This window comes from Antedon mediterranea, chromosome 10 (genome assembly GCF_964355755.1).
Source record: "Antedon mediterranea chromosome 10, ecAntMedi1.1, whole genome shotgun sequence".
Taxonomy (NCBI): Eukaryota; Metazoa; Echinodermata; class Crinoidea; order Comatulida; family Antedonidae; genus Antedon; species Antedon mediterranea.
In genome coordinates, this window is record NC_092679.1 from 19,645,412 (window position 1) to 19,663,921 (window position 18,510).

General features: G+C 31.8%; 1 protein-coding gene across 4 annotated transcripts in view; it reads right to left on the reverse strand.

Moving 5' to 3' along the window:
* Positions 1 to 240: 240 nt before the first annotated feature.
* The window catches only part of LOC140060993 (pleckstrin homology domain-containing family H member 1-like), a 90,008-nt gene continuing 71,738 nt past the window's right edge, over positions 241 to 18,510 (reverse strand). For 3 of the 4 annotated variants that reach the window (XM_072107373.1, XM_072107375.1, XM_072107376.1), the window contains 19 exons: positions 17,570 to 17,648; positions 16,197 to 16,291; positions 14,026 to 14,233; positions 12,647 to 12,792; positions 12,356 to 12,466; positions 11,891 to 12,047; positions 11,397 to 11,566; positions 8,311 to 8,496; positions 7,815 to 8,036; positions 6,904 to 7,080; positions 5,773 to 6,002; positions 5,178 to 5,511; positions 4,977 to 5,074; positions 3,901 to 4,042; positions 3,501 to 3,622; positions 2,829 to 2,958; positions 2,600 to 2,677; positions 2,259 to 2,414; positions 241 to 1,428 (listed from right to left, as the gene is read on the reverse strand). In XM_072107373.1, coding sequence (XP_071963474.1) covers positions 1,246 to 1,428; positions 2,259 to 2,414; positions 2,600 to 2,677; positions 2,829 to 2,958; positions 3,501 to 3,622; positions 3,901 to 4,042; positions 4,977 to 5,074; positions 5,178 to 5,511; positions 5,773 to 6,002; positions 6,904 to 7,080; positions 7,815 to 8,036; positions 8,311 to 8,496; positions 11,397 to 11,566; positions 11,891 to 12,047; positions 12,356 to 12,466; positions 12,647 to 12,792; positions 14,026 to 14,233; positions 16,197 to 16,291; positions 17,570 to 17,648 — 3,024 coding nt within the window. In that variant the 3' untranslated portion in view covers positions 241 to 1,245. The remainder of the gene's footprint in view (positions 1,429 to 2,258; positions 2,415 to 2,599; positions 2,678 to 2,828; positions 2,959 to 3,500; positions 3,623 to 3,900; positions 4,043 to 4,976; positions 5,075 to 5,177; positions 5,512 to 5,772; positions 6,003 to 6,903; positions 7,081 to 7,814; positions 8,037 to 8,310; positions 8,497 to 11,396; positions 11,567 to 11,890; positions 12,048 to 12,355; positions 12,467 to 12,646; positions 12,793 to 14,025; positions 14,234 to 16,196; positions 16,292 to 17,569; positions 17,649 to 18,510) is intronic. The other variant, XM_072107374.1, reaches the window with a different exon arrangement.

Here is an 18,510-nt window from a genome sequence, read left to right on the forward strand (position 1 = left end):
AGTGGGCGTAACAATTGTAAACCAGCGAATTGTTCATGCCACCCTATTCTTCCGAAATATTTTTTATGTATATTATTATAACTGAATGAAAAAGGTTTTTGCTGAAATTAATAAAAAATACAATCTCAAAATAATTTTTAATACAATGATAAATAGCATATACCATATTATCTTGTAATCAATACCAATCAATATCAATCAATATCAATCAATACCAATCAATATCAATCAATACCAGTCAATATCAATCAAGACCAATCAATATTAATCAAGACCAATCAATATCAATCAATACCAATCAATATTAATCAATACCAAATCAATATCAATCAATACCAATCAATATCAATCAATACCAATCAATATTAATCAATACCTATCAATATATCCTGAATACTAATAATCTTTGAATATTATTTTTATGAATTTCTTATGATCCTATGATACGAACGAAGCACAATCTTTACCTTATATTGCATATATTTATATAAAAAATGTATATAATACATTTATACACTATGTCACATTATATACAGTAGTCCAGGCAATCTATCTATCTATTCCAGTAGATAATTATTTAGTATAAGTAATTAATTTAAAAGTTTTTTGATCAGATCTCTAGCTAAAACATATAATACTGGCTAATATCTTGCCAGCATAAGTTTAATGATTCACTTGCGCATCTCTTGCAGAATGCGGGACATGCCCCATCAAATATTTTTTAGGGGACCAAGTAACTACAGTACTTCCTATGACTTTCTCACCCCATCAGACTTTTTACATACCTGTCTGGTGATCATATAGTATATTAAATTCTCTTGTTTTGTAAAGATTTTAAGTTTGAGAAATCTGCTGAATAAATGAGGGCTGATATTATGAGGGATTTCATCATAGCATAAACAATGTACATATATGCCACAACTGGCTCTGAAATGCCGCAGTTAACGAAACAAGTAATCAATACGATTTTCAGACTAATGTAACATGATCGCAACAAAGAATATCCCACTCATAGTTTAAAACATACAAAAGAGTCCTTTTTTACAAAAGAGCAGACGATAATGTATTTCTTTGGCAGACGACACGCATCTTTAACCAAAGGTCTGGTTGTCAGAAACCAGACGACAATGTATGTTCTTCAGCAGACGACATGCATCTTTATAACCAAAGTCTGGTTTTCAGAGCAGAAGACAATGTATGTTCTTCAGCAGACAGCATGCATCTCTATAACCAATGTTCTGGTTTTCAGAGCAGACGACTATGTCTTTTTCCAATCTCTGGTAGATGGCTACTTTCAAAGTCCCATATCTTTTTGTCTATAACATTTGAAGGTGAAACTGCCTGTGTCGATGAAGGCTCATATGTCAAGTTTTGCTGTTTTACGATTGCATTTATATAACTTGCTATTAAAAGAGTTATTTCAAGAATCTAAAATAAAAGGAAAAAAAACTCAATAATAATTCTAAAATAAAACACTTTATGAATACATTTTAAAGTAAACTACACAAACCATTTATGGAAAGGGTATTAAATGAATTTTCGAGTATACCTCGATCTTCGAGGTAAAAATGACATTTGTTGGTTTATCCAGGTAAGCTAGGGACGAAATAGACTGTATAACTTCTTTTTATTAGGAGACCACGTTTGAATTATTAAAGAGTGATTTTAAGTTTGGGATTTAAGCAGTGTTTTTAAGTAGCTTTCCTTGTCTTATTTTCAAAACAATATTATTATTATTTGTTAAACTTGAGAAATTACATTTACTATTTTAGTTATTTATTTACTATAATTAATTAAAATCTATAAATTACTAAAAAGGGAAAGAGCAAGTAAGCTGATTTCTGACCTCATCGTGAATCATTAATTATTAATATTTAAACTTTCGGTTTGAAACCAAATAAGGAAGGAGGGATATCTATGATAGATACAGAATATCTATTTTAGATAATTACATATATAAAATACTGTCAACTCCTCCTATACCAGACTCTCTGAAAACAAAAAACTTGGACTTTTCTTGAGGATCAAAAGGTCCCAAATTCCTATTTACCATTAAAAACAAAATTCCAAATACCAGGTTTTCCAACAAATATTTCCATTGGACTACCAAAATATCTCCATTAAGCTGCCAAAATGTTTCCACTGGGCTACCAAAATATTCCCATTGGGCTACCAAAATTTTCCCACTGGGCTTCCAAAATGTTGTGTGAAAAGAATTATACAATGAAACATGCTGAAACAAAAAAATGTGATCGAACCTTTGGTTTATTCATTACAAACAGGAGTTTCTCTGTTCCTTGTTCCCTTGAAGACTGCACCTCTTTTGAGATGCTTTGACTTAAAACCAGCATAAAGTCATCTTTACATCCTCCAAAGGTCACAACCATTTTGTAATTATGAGTCACAATCACTTTCTAAAAAAAAACCAAACAAAAATAAATTTAAGTAACCAAATAAAAATGTCCACAAATATATGCAGTAATATATTAAATTGAAACAAATGTAAAATAACCTAGGTCTATGTATTGTATATATTGCAAATAATAATATAACAAATATATATATGTATTTTTGCCCTTGAAGAAAACAACCCTCTTACCAAAGTGGAATAATCAAGAAGACTAATACTATCATCTTGCACAGCAATGTATATATCACCATAGTTACCAAACTTGGTCTGAAAAAAAAATACATTTTCATCATTTAAAAAATAAATTGAAACAAAAATACTCTAAAACAATACATTATTTTAAAAATTACATTATGTAGGTTAAATTTCTGCATAAAAACAATAATTATTCATCAACACCTACTCAATTCTAACTTACCTTAGCAGAAAATAACTTTGCACCCAAAAATGGCCACTTCCTAGTGACACCGAGATAAATACGTATACACTCCTGCTGCGTGCGCCCTCGTAGTCCAGTCCATTTGTCAGACAACTTCAGTTTTAGTGTTCTACATTTAAAAAAACAAAACAAATCTTTTCTTTTGTTTCCATCATTTAGGTCCTCATTGGGCCTGTATATGTTACAATGTTTTATTTCCTTTAATTAAGCCTCTTGTCATTAGCTAATACATTCGCGCAAATTTAACATCCTTGAGGTATTATTATTATTTATTCAGGCAAAAGATACATTTTACCAAATATAATACAAATTAACAAATGAAACAAACGCGAGGCAAGAAGAAAATATAAAATCATAGTCATTATAGTTGGTTGTGCATTTTTCTACGTCCCAAAAAAGTAGATGAAAATATTAATACGCATGCGCACGATAAATTTGTGTAGTGGAAAACCAGCTTTAGATAGGATGATAAGGAGTTGACCCTGTAGCGAAAAAAAAGGAAGAGCAAAAGAGAAGAGAGGGCTACTGGTGTAAGCCTACTTATTATGGGGTTTGCTACCTCTGGGCCTGCCTGCCTTTGAATTCATGATCTTGCGTCATCAGTATATAATTATGTAGGCAATATTCTACAATATTATCATTAGCTCTTACCTCATCTCGTCCTCAGCATTTGCTCGATATCTTTTAGGGTAGAATTTGTTAATGGCCCTGTCTAATGTTTCAACAATAGTTCCTGAGCCATCAGGGGAGTATTTGCTGTCCCCACTGTCAATCTGTGTTAACACAAAGGAAAAAAAATAATTAATTCTTCCCATCAATCTTATTTATTTATTTTTTTGCAATTTTTTTCCCCCATTCATTTAATACAAAGGTAATGTCAACGAAGTGCAGTTTAACAGTCAGCGTTTCAATATATTTTTTTTTTCCAATTAATTAATAACAAAGCCTGGTCAATAATTTGTAAGTATACTTACAGATCAAAGTTATGACCACAACCCTAACACTAAGTTCATAGTTCTTCAATAGTTTCACAACACTAATAATTAAATACCTGGATCATTAGTGCAGCTAATTCCAGTGCTAGTTCTTTATTTAATGGAAACCTGCCATGGATTACATCATCGTTGATTTGGTAAGTTATCAAAAGACGCTCTCGCTCCGTCTCCTTCTTCACTTCTCTTCGGAAATACAACCTTTGAAAAAAAAGAAGACACTTTCAAATTTTGATAATTAAAGATTTTCTAATTTTGAAATGTTGTATAAAGCTCTGTTTCCACTATCAAACTAGTCAAAAAAGGTGTGATGTGGCCAAACATGGCAGTGATGTGGTCAAATATGGTACAGTAGTGATGCACCCAATTAAGGGAAGTGATATGACATCATCATCATGTCCATATATGGAAACATCACATTTTTTTTGTCATATAAAGTTTGATAGTGTGGACAGAGCTTTAGGTTTGTGATACACCATGTGTTTTCCAATGGAAAGAAAGTAAAGTTAATGTCTCAACTTTACTCTTGTATTGAAGTCATATTACACAACAGATCTGAAATATATCTGGCAATAATTTCTCTTCTTTAAACAGATGGCTGGTTGCCAGGATATCAGTGATAAGGATATGATTATTATGCCCAAAAATAAAGGCACCAATTTGAAAAACCACAGCTGAAGAGGAAAACGTCAACAGCATATTCCAAAGATCTCAATTTGTTTATACAAACACAGCTGACAGCGTCTTTTATAAAGTTAACCGAAATGTATTAATTGTTTTAGTGTCAAATGATATTTGGTAAAATTTGGTAAAACGAATCATACACCCAAAGGAAGTTGTGTATCTGTATTTCATATATAAAATCATGGTTTTATGTCATTGGAAATTGTAATAAGTAAAATGTGTATTTGTTATCAAGATAACTTGATGAGCGTGATTAATAATGGCATTTATATTACATTAACATGAACGTTGCAGTCATGTGTGTGTGTTTTTTCCTGTAAATTGTTATTTCTGTATCAAGTGTACTTTATCTGGACATCCTAGGGCAAGTGTCAGGTTTTGGGAGAGCTATAGTCACTCGAATTTAGAAAGAATACTTTGATGGCAAATAAAAAAAAATCTATTTACTAACCTGTTCTTATATGTTAATTTGACAACTTTGGTGCTTTCAATTTTACCATTCTGAGACTCTTTTAATGTCTGTTCCCATTTAGATATCACGTCACAAATCTATAAATAGAAACAAATGTAAATTTAGATATTACATCACAAAGCTATAAATAGAAACTATAAGAAAAATTGTCATAAAAAATAGAAATAACCCTAAAATTACCTTAACACTTCCCTGCAAACAGTGTTCGGCATCGCGTCCCGATGGATCATCTGTAAACAACGCAAAGCCTGATTGTTCATTGTCGCGCATTCCTATTTGATGGTTTAGCGTCATTACAAGCTCTCGTACCGTGGTCGAACCGTCAAAACTGACAACTTGGTACAAACCGTTCATAAAGTGAATAGGAACGCTAATTGGGTTCGAATGATAGAAGGGGTTTCTTAGGATAATGGATAGTACTTCAGTTCTTGATGGACGGGCTTCACGTAAGCCATTTTTTATTGTTCTTTCCAGAGTTCTCTGGCAAAATATTGCATATTTTCCGACTTCGGTTCTAAAATAAAAATAGTACATTATTGTATAATAACACTCTTGTAAGACCTGTCTACACTATCAAACTTGTTTGAAAAAAAAATGTGATGTGGTCAAATACGGTGGTGACATCATCGTGTCCATATATTCCCACATCACGTTTCTTTTTCACATAAAGTTTGATAGTGTAAACAGAACTTAAGGCTTAAGTAAAATATTGGACGTGGATGAATACAATACAAGCCTATAGACAATTAAATATGCTCTTGTTTCTACTACTTACTGAGAATTCATATTTTTTTGTAGATGCATTTTGAGTAACCACATGAACTTCTGCCGCGGCAGGAAAAGAGTGGTGCACATCGCAAGGAGCTGCCAGGCCTGCAGAAATTCAAAAGTGGGGGAAGTGTTTTGAGTCTCTTGTGTAAGATCAACCAGTGAAGAGGAAAGAGAATCATGGCCACCTGCTCCGTCGCAGGAACCAAACCAAGTATGTGTGCCACAGAGAAGGTTCTGCAATAGAAAGGAGGCATTCACATAGCTGTTAGCATGCTCAAAGAGGTACAGCTGACTCAGTTATAAGCCCTCTCTGGGATATATTAGACTTTTTTTAAAACAATTTTTTTTTTTTAATTTGTTATATCTGTTTTTTTTTATCTTTTTGAAATCTGTGCTCTGTGTAGAACAGTCTTAAAATATGCATCCTCTATGTACATGCATTGGGGGTGGTGTATGTGGAAATATTAGATAAATAATTGAATTTAAAAAGAATTGAATCTGGGTATACAAATTCAAATTGTATATCATCTTCAATCTATAATATAAATAGGTATACATCAAAAACCACATTTTGGTTTACCTAGTATATACGCTAGGTCCTCATAGAAATTGTGATTTTTTTTAAGGGGGTGGAGGAGATGTTTATAAACTGGTCAGTACGGTATAACAAAACATTAATAATAAGAACATGTGTAAAACAAGACTGCATATCCTTAAAGTAATATATATGTATCAAGCAATAGTGAAAATAGAGAAAAAAAGTACTATTTAACAATCATTAAATAGTGTGTACTTATTGCACGCCATGTGACCCACAATCGTCCAATTAAATAAGATCTGATGCATAGTGAAAACATTGTAGTTAACTGTTCCAATACAAAACACTCTGAAGATTTCTCCAAAAAACAAATTCTGTCTTGCATTCACAAGTTAAGAGTGTTCAGTATTGGGATAGTTGACTGTGGTGTATTAGTAGTAGTGGTAGTATAGATGGAAATAAAGACAATAGAACCATAGTTATACAAAAGAAAAACAATTTTAAAAAAAAGAAAACCAATGTTTAATTATAATATAACAAAATTTAATTTGTGTTCATTCACTAATGATCTCTGCAATCTTGTTTATTTAGACCTACCTGTAGACTTGTTGTCGTCACTGGCGGCTTAGGTGTAGTCTGTTTAATCAGCTGGCAGTACATTTCGTTCTGGAGCTCTGGATGCGTGACGCAGGTTTGCAAAGCACTCTGGGCCAGGTTCACATGGTAATCGATAGCGGGTGAGTCCATCATCACATTGATGAATAAATTACAAGCCTAAAATAAATATAAAATTCAACATTTTTAACTCTTTAAAACTACAGCAACTTGTACTTAACTCTCACTAACTTGTTCTGAACTTTTACCAACCTGTACTTAACACATACTAATTGTTCTTAACTTATACTAACTTTTACTAACATTTTCTTAATTTACACTAACTTGTTCTTAACTTTTACTAACTTGTTCTTAACTTTTACTAACTTGTTCTTAACTTTCCCAACTTGTGCTTAACTTTTACTAACTTGTTCTTAACTTTTACTAACTTGTTCTCAACTTTTACTAACTTGTTCTTAACTTTTAATAACTTGTTCTGAAATTTGACTAACTTGTTCTGAAATGTTACTAACTTGTTCTTAACTTTTACTAACTTGTTCTTAAATTTGACTAACTTGTTCTTAACTTTTACTAACTTGTTCTTAACTTATACTAACTTGTTATCAACATTTACTAATTTGTTCTGAAATGTTACTAACTTGTTCTTAACTTTTACTAACTTGTTCTTAAATTTGACTAACTTGTTCTTAACTTTTACTAATTTGTTCTTAACTTATACTAACTTGTTATCAACATTTACTAACTTGTTCATAACTTAATACTAACGTTTTCTCAACTTTTAATAACTTGTTCTTATTTCTCTCTATCTAACCTGTCCTTATCTTTTACTAACCTGTCCTTAACTCTTACTAACTTGTTTTTAATCTTTACTAAGTTCAAATTTTATGACCTACCTTGTTTAATTTAACAGCTTCTTTCTTGAGGGCTTCTGAAGGCAGTGTGGTTAGCGGTTTATCAATGCTTTCCTTAGATTGACACAAGTGAGGATGTCTCCACAAAGTGCTGGCAGGATCTCCATCTACATCCATCAGTTTGGCAATTAGACGTTCATACTCCGTTCCGATATTTCCAAGTCCTGATCCAGAAGCCACAGTCAGATGGTATAGCCATGTATCCTATAAGATCAAAGGGGAATTTAGTTAGGAATTGCTCACATTCTACATCTTTGGTAACTACCTATTTTTTATTTTTAATAATGAATTATTTTATAATAGTTTATTTATATTTAGGTCTTAAATTGTTTATAATTTTGTTCCTTAGTCTGTTAGTAAAGGTTTCTCTGTCTGCTGTGAACTTGAACAAAATATTTTTGTTAAATGGTTGTTTCAGTGAAAGTTCATAGGAGCAAAACGATAAAGATTCTTAACATGGTTTATTTCTCTGACAAACCTTTTCTTCTTTGCTTTGCATCAGTAGGTACGTTGGACCCTGTACCTGTTGGTTAACCTGTATGACAATCACATGCTTTGGTTCGTCAGCGTCCATTTCAAATATTCTACTCTCGTCATCGGAATCCAGCGAACGATCGACTTCTTCAACTTGGGTTTCACGCATGTTGATTGTGCCAACTGGCAACTAAAAAGTAATTGTTAGATATCATTTTTAGTTTGTTATTTTATGTCTTCAATAGTAAATTAATCACTGTCCTATCAGATAGGTGGTAATCCCCCTGATACTATTTTGTGAATCAATTCGTCTCGAATGATGAACTGGGTTCTTTAGAGTGCACACAGGTTATAACTGTGTACGTTTAAAGTTCCACTACCAGAACTAGGAGTGAGTCGGCCTCAAACCTGTGCGATATTGTTTGCTCTTTAGGTAAACGCCGCCCCTAACGCTCTCTCTATGCTTGTCAGTTAATTTATTGAGTTTTGTTGTTTATAATGTTTTCAAAAGAGTACTGTAGTATTTGCAGATTACATTTCTACCTAACGTAATTTCTTGTCGACTATTCACCCATTCTAACAATGATATGTGATTATTATTGATCATGTTTTTTTTTTGGAATTAAATCTTCTTTTCCGTTTATATAACAACATCCACTTCACAGCTTCCCCAAACTAATTTAATGTTTGAAATTTTGCTAATAAAAAACTATCTTTCACACATTTATGAATCATTGTCCTCTATTTTGCATACAATGAGTAAAAAAGTAGGTCGTGCTAAAACGCTATTTTTGTTCACATATATCATTATTGGATTTAATATACGATTAAAAACTTAAAACTGAATCTGCATTGAATGAACTAAAAATGTAATTTCCATATAGAGCAAAGTCTATTTGAAATCATTAAATAAATATGCTAATAATTAATGTTTGGCTAGACGCTGTCTAATTGTAAATATTAATTAAACAAATTTTGCAGTTCGAATGAACTTAACAGTTGATTTAATTTGATCCAGTTGGCTGTAAAAGTACTCATCGAGGGATGCTGCCAAAGTATATTTTAATCATTAATAATATTTAAAGCATTATAATTTTATTTTTTATCAATGATAACTACAGTCAAAGTCAGTAATTGTAAATTGTAAAACAAAATGATAGTATGTAGGCCTACAGCATGTTCTCTTTGTAGGAACTCTAGCAGATACCAGAGCCATATATATATACTGTATTAGTTACGACATTCTCTCTGTGAATCTTAAGTCATGTGGTCATTCGGACCTCAATGGAAACTAATTCTTTTATAGGATTAATTGGTTTGTCCTGAATCTATTCATCTTGTTTTTTCCTGATGTTTTATCTGTTATTTATGTATCGCCCTCTTTTAAAAAATATGTATGATGTAAGGATTCGAACTAAAACCAAACAAACACCAGGCATGTTGTTCATTTTCTTCACCATCAATACATGTAAACTATAATATGAACAACATACAACTTTTAAGTTTTCTTTATACTTTCTCAAACATAGTGATAATTAATAAATTGTTGAAGTACAGCAAGGAATAATTGAATAATTATAAATGTCAATCTTTAATAATTCATAACATTTTCTAACTAAATGAAATAATGAAGTGTTGAAGATGAATGAGTCTCTGACATCACAACCTTAAGATAGACGATTGTTGATGATGAACAGATCCTTTAATTTTGTGTCAAACAGCTCCTAATAATTAATGTAGATCTTCAGCTATGGCAGATAATTTTCATGCCCTAATTTGAATAAAGTTATGAATGAATGCCCTATGTGCAACCAATATAAGTGCTTTTCAAACTTATTTTACAATGATGTTAAAGCTCTGTCTACACTATCAAACTAGTTTGACAAAAAAAGTGTGATTTGCCTAAATATGTTAGTGATATGACATCCTCTCATGACGATACATGGGCAAATTACATTTTTTTGTATAGTGTGACAGAGCTTAAGATTGTAATTTTTATTTTAAAGAACTTTATAATTCTTAATTCCTAACTTGATTTTTTTTCTAGTAATACTTCCAGATTTAATCATTGCACTTTTACAAGTATGATTTGAGATTTTCATTTCCTTAACCAGAAGCATTTTTTCATTTCATAAAAATTAAATTAATTATATCTATGTGAAATTTAAATTTTTTTCAAACGGAAGCACAATGATAAACATAATTTTATAAAACCAACAATATGTAGCTGGTGGCATTATTCACTTCCCCGTACACCATATTTTGTAGAAAATAATTACGACGACAAGAGGAAATAATGGCCTAAAGGACTACGCAGATTTAGAGAGAGATATCGCCCTTATCAGCAAATTAAAAAATAACTGACATGGTCAACATGGTGTCACAAAGATAAACATATATACTTGGAGCTATATATATTATCATTATTGGATTTTGAACTTTACAAAACAAACTGTTTTCCTACCTGGAAATGGTGGTTAGAATTGATAATTGTTTGTTTTCCTTTAATTTGGTCCTTTTTATAATTCCATTATGCAATCATAATAATAAATTATAACAGTAATTATGATTGATATGTGGTATAGCAAGTTCTGTTTACTAATACTGTAAAACCCTTTCCTTATGACCTCTGTTAAGGGGACACTTTGAAACAAATAAAGGACAATATGTTTAACACTACAGCCAACCACTATCCAAGGGACAATTTGTTGGTACTGAAGGTGTCCCCTTAATAGAGGCTCTACTGTATTCTATAACGGAAATACAATAGACACACCACAACCATGCAATATATATTTTCAAATTTAGCTTGAGGTGTGAGGATTATTGTATTGTAAGAATCATATAGTTGTGGGTATATAGATTCAGATTTTTTTTATACACACCTAAAGCTCTGTCTACGCTATAAAACTACTTTGACAAAAAAGTGTGATGTGCCCAAATGTGGTGGTATTATGCCCAAATATGGTACTGATATGCCCAAATATGGTACTGATATGACATCATCATGTCCATATATGGGCACATCACATTTTTTTATCACATAAAGTTTGATACAGAATTACACTAAATCAATTACGAAAAATTTACCTTATCTCCTTTGTCCTTGAAATATGCAAATGTCTTTCCTACGAGCACGCACCAACATTTCTTGCTATGTCCGTGTTTTACTTTGTTTATCCAGCCTTTGATGGCTGCCTCCTGACCCGTTTGCTCAAACATAGGTTGCGTGTTGTATCGCCTCAACACATTTTGCAAAACTGTCAATAAAATATATATTTTCTTCAATTTATTAAAAAAACAAATAAAAGAACAATAAATTATATTTATCCAAAAAAATTAGTAATTAAAGTAATGATGTTTCTTCTTATTTTTATTTATAATTTTTTTATTTTTTTAAATATAATAATTCAATATTTATCAATTTCTATCAATAGAACAATAAATTATATTTATTCAAAATCTTAGTAATTAAAGTAATGATATTTTTTTTTAAATATAATAATTCAACATTTATTAATTTCTATCAATGTTGCAGTAATACTAATGATTGAGTGTTACCCACTTCCCCACTAGATATTTACCTTGAATCCATTCCTCTAACGTGGATGATGAGTCCGCTGTTAGGTAGTAGATCTTCTTTGTTGTGACTAGTTCAAAGGTGTGCGCACCATTGGATCTAGCGATCTTACACATGCCATCCAATGGGATATGGCCTTGAGCCTTCCTTGCAACGTCACCCTGAAGGATGATAATAGAAGTAATAATAATACAGTACAAACTCCAATTAATGGGATGGGGACAACCAGGGACCTAAAGAAGTGTACCCTGAATAGGGTTAACGGTAATGTTAACTTGCCATTTGTTTAATAAGGCAAGGGTACACTTAATAGGGTGTCACCTGAATTTGGGAGGCAAAAACTAAGATGCGATAGGATTCGATCGTGTTGATTGGTTGGTGGTCCAACAGTTGAGATTTTTTTTAAATATCAGTTTTCTTAAATTTTCAAATGTCATGCAATTAACTCAAGTATGCTGTTGGTACTAACCTGTGATTTGTAGTATCGCAATTCTCCATTTTTCAACACAAACCAACGCCGTTTCCAGCTCTTTACTTTACCTCCTAACTTTGTGAGCCAGCCACATTTTTCCATTGCCTCCTAAGGACAAACAGAATAAACCAACATTTAAAATACTAAACAAAGAATTATTTCAACCACTGATTACCAATAAAGGATATCTTTGAATTCTCAATATGTTTTCTGTCTTTTTTTTTAAATATTGAAAAAACTAAAGCTTTGAAAGAAATTGATGGTATTTAAAAAAATCCCAATAGTGACCTTCTTCATGTTCTCTGTTGTATAGGCAGCGCATGTCTTGAGCAGTTTGTGCTCTGGTTCTTCTGAGTTGTTGCTACTGGTGTAAGACATGGCATCTGGTGGAATGGCATAGTCACCCTCTGAGATGGCAGACTGACCTGATACACCTTTGTAAAGTAGATAAAACTGATTACTATTTGGCATAGATACTTTATAATATCTTTGGAAGAAGGACAGACCTTAAGTGAAAAGTTTCAAAAAAAAATAATATACAATAATTTGAAGAACAGTTGTATAGGTGTCTGTTCTGGCTAGATAATTACAATTATAATATTACTGCTATGTAGGCCTACACTTGTGCAGAAGTCAGTGGAGTGTACATAGTAACGGACAACAGTAGTAGGTCCATGGTAAATGAACAGAACACAATACAATGATATTTAAATATCATGATTTACAAATTCTGAAACAATTAATACATTTCTAGAATTGAAATATTATCATACTTACAGTATATATACAACAAAATAATCAGATTGCACACAATATTAATTTAAAAATACCATACTACTAATACATAGGCCTAATGTTGGAAGTACTTCCTTATACAGTAAATAATAACACATCAGTAAAGTACATAACATAGGTAACAATTAAGTCAAGGTTTGCCTGTATGGGAACAAAGGTTATATTTATAATACCGGACTGTTTTTGAAATTTGGCCATGGGGTTAAACAATTGCATGATTGTAATCTACATGATTGATTGTGCATTGATAATGGAAGCGTGTGGAACATATTTATGCTTTGTTTAGTTAAGTTGCTTTCACTTTAATAATAATGTATAAATATTGTTAAACAATCAAAGGAACAAGTAGCAACATACATAGGCCGGACTAGTGTTGTGAACAATGCCAATTAAGACACGGAACAGGACACCATACCTACTAAACCACTCAACCATAGTGAAGATTTGTCATCAATTACAATAAAGCGTGGTTCCCACTAGAACGCAACGCAACGTAACGCAGCGACGTATTGACGCAAAGTGCTGTATTGCGTAATCACAAGTGGGAACCAACGACGCAATAGTGCTGCAAACATCGCAGGTTTCATTTCACGCAGGCGGGGGCAAACACATTTATTGGAAGGGCATTTTCTTACATTGCGTTGGTTGCGTTACGTTGCGTCGCTAGTGGGAACCACGCTTTAGAGTGGAACTCCTTCTTTCCCTACTCAGGAAAACCCCTGTTCATGGGGGACACTCTTATGTTTTATAATCACACCCAGCCCCCATTTAGTGGTTTTTTTGAAGGTTTTTCCCCTTTTTAAGGATTCTAATACATTGTTATAGTATTTATGACTCAATACAGATTTGATGTTTAAAAAGATGATTTTTACCTCTTTTCTTTGCAGAAGGTCCAGCGAGTTCTGGTGTTTTACAGGAGGATGACCTGCTAACAATTGATATAATCGTTGCCCTCTCCACATTACTTTTACATGGTTTGACGATTCCAGCTTTGCTTGAGTGCCGTCGTCGAACATGTTCTTCGTCTGAAGAGTCTGAGGACTCACCAGTAAAGGGAGTGCTACGAATCTGCGAAGCAGCCTGGGATGAAAAGTTTTATAGTTGCATATTAAGCAAGAATTCTGGAGCCCAAAGTCAAAGCCCAAATCAATGTAGTGCTATCGTATAATTTAAATAGTTCCAAACTGTCTATACTGAATAAATGTCATATTGAGTACAGACTTGTCAAAATATTTACTAAAAATTATCTTTATAAATAAAATAATTTCAACTGGTCATTAAATATAAATATACACAAAAAATATCTCTAAAATAATAAAATAATAATAAAACAAATCCTATAAAGTATTCATTTTTTTGTGGAGAAGCTTTAAAATCAAAATAAAATTCTAAATTATAGTTCTGTCTTTTTTTTTCTCTCTCTTAGTCACTAAAATAAATATACACAAAACAGCTCTCTAAAGTAAACAGTTCTCATACTTCTCATTCATTGTTTAGGGGAGAAGCTTTAAAATCAATTAATCACTTTAATAAAGAGTTTTCTCTTTTTTTTTCTCTTTACAATGTAAAATTCAACCTAAAATTTAAAAAAATACTAAAAGTTTCACTCACTATTCAAAACAAAAATGTTGTGAAAGTTATATTTAACAGTGACCAATTAACCTTTAAGGACCCCACCCAAAACTGTAATGATCTTATCTATCAACTATTAGTACCTAAGATTATAGTATGTTTCTGTTTAAACAAAATTAGCCTCAAAATAGTTTTCAGAAACTTTTGTTTTTGTTTTCACGTTTTAGTTATTTTTACAAAACACTTCTTCTTCACAAAAAAAACATTTTTATAAAAACACAATTTAGTAACACTATACCATATATTTTTTTTGTTTATTAAAATGTTTAAATGCCTAAAACTTATAAATTTATCTTCAAATAAAGATTTTTTTTTAATTGATGTAGATTTTAAAGATGTAATAAAAATGTTCTAAGTTGAGGATATTTTGGAATCTAAACGGAAACAAACATGGAACAGAAAGTTCAATCCCCAACCTCATTTCAATCCCCAACCTCATTTCAATCCCCAACCTCATTTCAATCCCCAACCTCATTTCAATCCCCAACCTCATTTCAATCCCCAACCTCATTTCAATCCCCAACCTCATTTCAATCCCCAACCTCATTTCAATTGGACAATTTCCCTTCATACCATAGAAAAATATTTAAACTAAAAATATATTTTTGTTCACAGGTAATATAGGAATTAAAAAGGGAATTTTCTTTAAAGGAAATAAAATTGTTTTTAAAGAAAGTTTAAATAATGTATATAATAGTAGAATATATATATATATATATATATTTTACTTTTTTCATTAATTTGAATCAATAAGATGATGAAATCAGTGAGAATGAGAAAAAGACGCTCCAACCGAGATTCGAACACGGAACCTTCTGCTTGATATGCAGATGTCCTAACCATTAGATCATGGTATAGTTCAAACTTGATTGAATAGCGACTCTTTAACATTCTCGGCATGGTACGGCGGAACAGCACTATAGGCTCTCAATTGTGCGCATGCGCACATTTTCCTTATTAGGTTTAAATGTGCATTTTACTTTTGTATTTTGGTAGACCTGCTAAATTGTTTCTTCAAAATTGAAGGTTATAATTATATTAATGGATATTAATTCATGTATGATTAATGTCTTCAATTCAATGTACTATTTGTATATTGAGCAATGAAAGTGAATATATAATATAGTTAATTAACATCTGATGGAAATCGTTATGATGGTTGCCAGGCTAGATTCCGCCTAATTAGCATTTATTTACTGTATATCATCAAGATACACTGGATATGAGATGACCTTAACCAGATATGATTTGTACGAAATGTCATCATCGTTAAAATCACTTCCTTAACAATATACAAATCTTTCTTTTTTTATACATTTACATAATACGTATATAACCATTTCTTCTTTCACAATACCTCTATTATACCTCTGTTAATGTTTCAAATAAATAATAAAATGAGTTAACTCACTCCTCGTAATGTTGTGTAAACAGGCACGTCCATTTCTTTATACATAGCGTTGGCAAACTCATTATCACCTGGTTGATAAATAGCAGCACTGGATTCTGTAAAAAGTAACCAAATTACTTAAGCTTAGAAATAATTCATGTTATAAACAGTAGTCACACACTTAGTTAAAATTCATGAGGAAGAGATGTGGGTGCCAGTTGGACCTCTTTTTGTGTGTCCACCAGATTGACAAAAAAAAATGCATTAGGGTGAAACAAATAACTAAAATGGTATCACACTGAAGTCCTGGTATTAACAATTCTTTTTAATTTTCAACAACAATTATATTTTTAATTTATACTCAACATGCAAATACATATGTAGTTAAAACACACAGCAGTCTGTGGTATACGCTTGCGCAAAACACAAATGTCCGCAAGTTAAGCGCGGTGCTTAATCAACCGTAAAGTGAAAGAATACAATAGTACTTACGTAAAGACAAACTATCAACGATCATTCCAAAATGCATAATCGAATACATATTGATAGGTATTGATTGTACTGATTATATTATACACTGTCAAATATATTTATTTAAACCAAGATCTTAAGTGTTACTGTAGTTCTTACAGTGAATTTGAATCATTGTATACCGATATATATTGTGATTCGTCTACCACACAATCACCTGAAATCATTCTGCGTCACATGGACGTCATGTGGGTAGACGTTTGCGGTTTGATTTTTCCCTTACGTAAGATTAAAAGGATGTATAGCTATAGGAAAGTAATATATTGAACAAATTTTCAAGTCACATAGGATGCAAAGTATGTGAAAGAAAAAACAGTTAAAGATGCAAGAATTGATGACAGGCCCACGTGCTGTTACGTTTCCTGACCAGCGTTATGAGACATAAACGAAAGCTAGTGATTGGTGGACACTGATAAGTGTGTGACCTCGATCGGTTGAGAAGTAATCGCTAACAATTAGCAAAGTTAATCAACTTGAAAATACTTGTTGAAATGATGAATATTTATTTGAATTTGGCTGATTTATGAGTGGGACTATATTATATAACAACAAAGAATATTTTAAAGTGTATACAGTAGAACTCCAATTAAGGAGACACCTTTAGGATTCAACAAAGTGTTGTCTTAGGTGTGTCCCCTCAATAGGCCATGGTGTTTAAGGAAATGTCCTCTCGTTCATCTAATGGGAAAGTTAATACTATAGTTATTCCTTCAGGTTCTCAATTATGTAGTTTTAAAAAGTTTTCCAAAAATAAGTTGGGACCACAAACCACATCCTACATGATTTCTGTTGGCAAAAACAATTGGCAGAAGTGCAAGACATTGGCTGGTCAACACATCAATGTTGGTTGGTGAAATACTTACTTCTATTTGGTGATGTTAGATTTTCAAGACTGGCCGACATTCGGATACCACCGCTTGCCACATTGTAAATACGATTTTCCTGAAACAGAAGACAAAACATAGTAAATAATTAGATAAAAATATAAAAGTACAATTTTAAAGTGCTTGATATTTAGTACAAATATATTTGTAGAATAACAATATAATGAGGGTGGTCCATCCAGTTGAAGCTGAAGAGAAGAAAGTGCAAATGACCAAACCATAGAGGGTGCTTTTTAAAAATACATCCCAACATAAATGGTAATTCTGGCATCAGCCTTAAACAAAGGGTGTGTCAGATTAAATAAAGTTATAAAACTTGAAAACTTGTTATGGTGATTTGCATGTATTGCAAAAAATGATTACCAATGGTTTTTTTCACCTTTAGTTAACCAAAAGTTGTCAACTAGAGTAAAGCCTAAAATATGTTAAACATCCACTATAATATTAAGATTTGTTTGTATATCCAAAACTATGGAGAAATTAAATGTAGCACGAGAAGGAATTTTAAATGTTTGGAAATGCCAAAATATTAGGAGATTATGGTGTTGCATAATAAAACAATTATAGATTTTATTTTTAAATGGAATGGAAGTCAATATCGTACTAGAGTACTTTATGCAGCAACTGCAGTAGTATAATTAGTTCTTAAACATGGCTGTTATTTTTTTTTAATTTCGGGAATCAATATTGTACCTCCCATTCGTAGGAAGTTGTAAAATCTGGCAAAATATATTTGGATGAAAAAAAAGTTAAAATCGCTGCACCTGTCTGTACTCAAGGTTTAAATCTGCAAACCAAATTGGCTAGACTTTGAAGATAAGTATAAAAAATCCAACAAAGCACGTAAACTTTAAAATATGGTAATATACCTGATTATTGAATTATATTTTCATATTCATAAATCATAAAGGGTAATAACA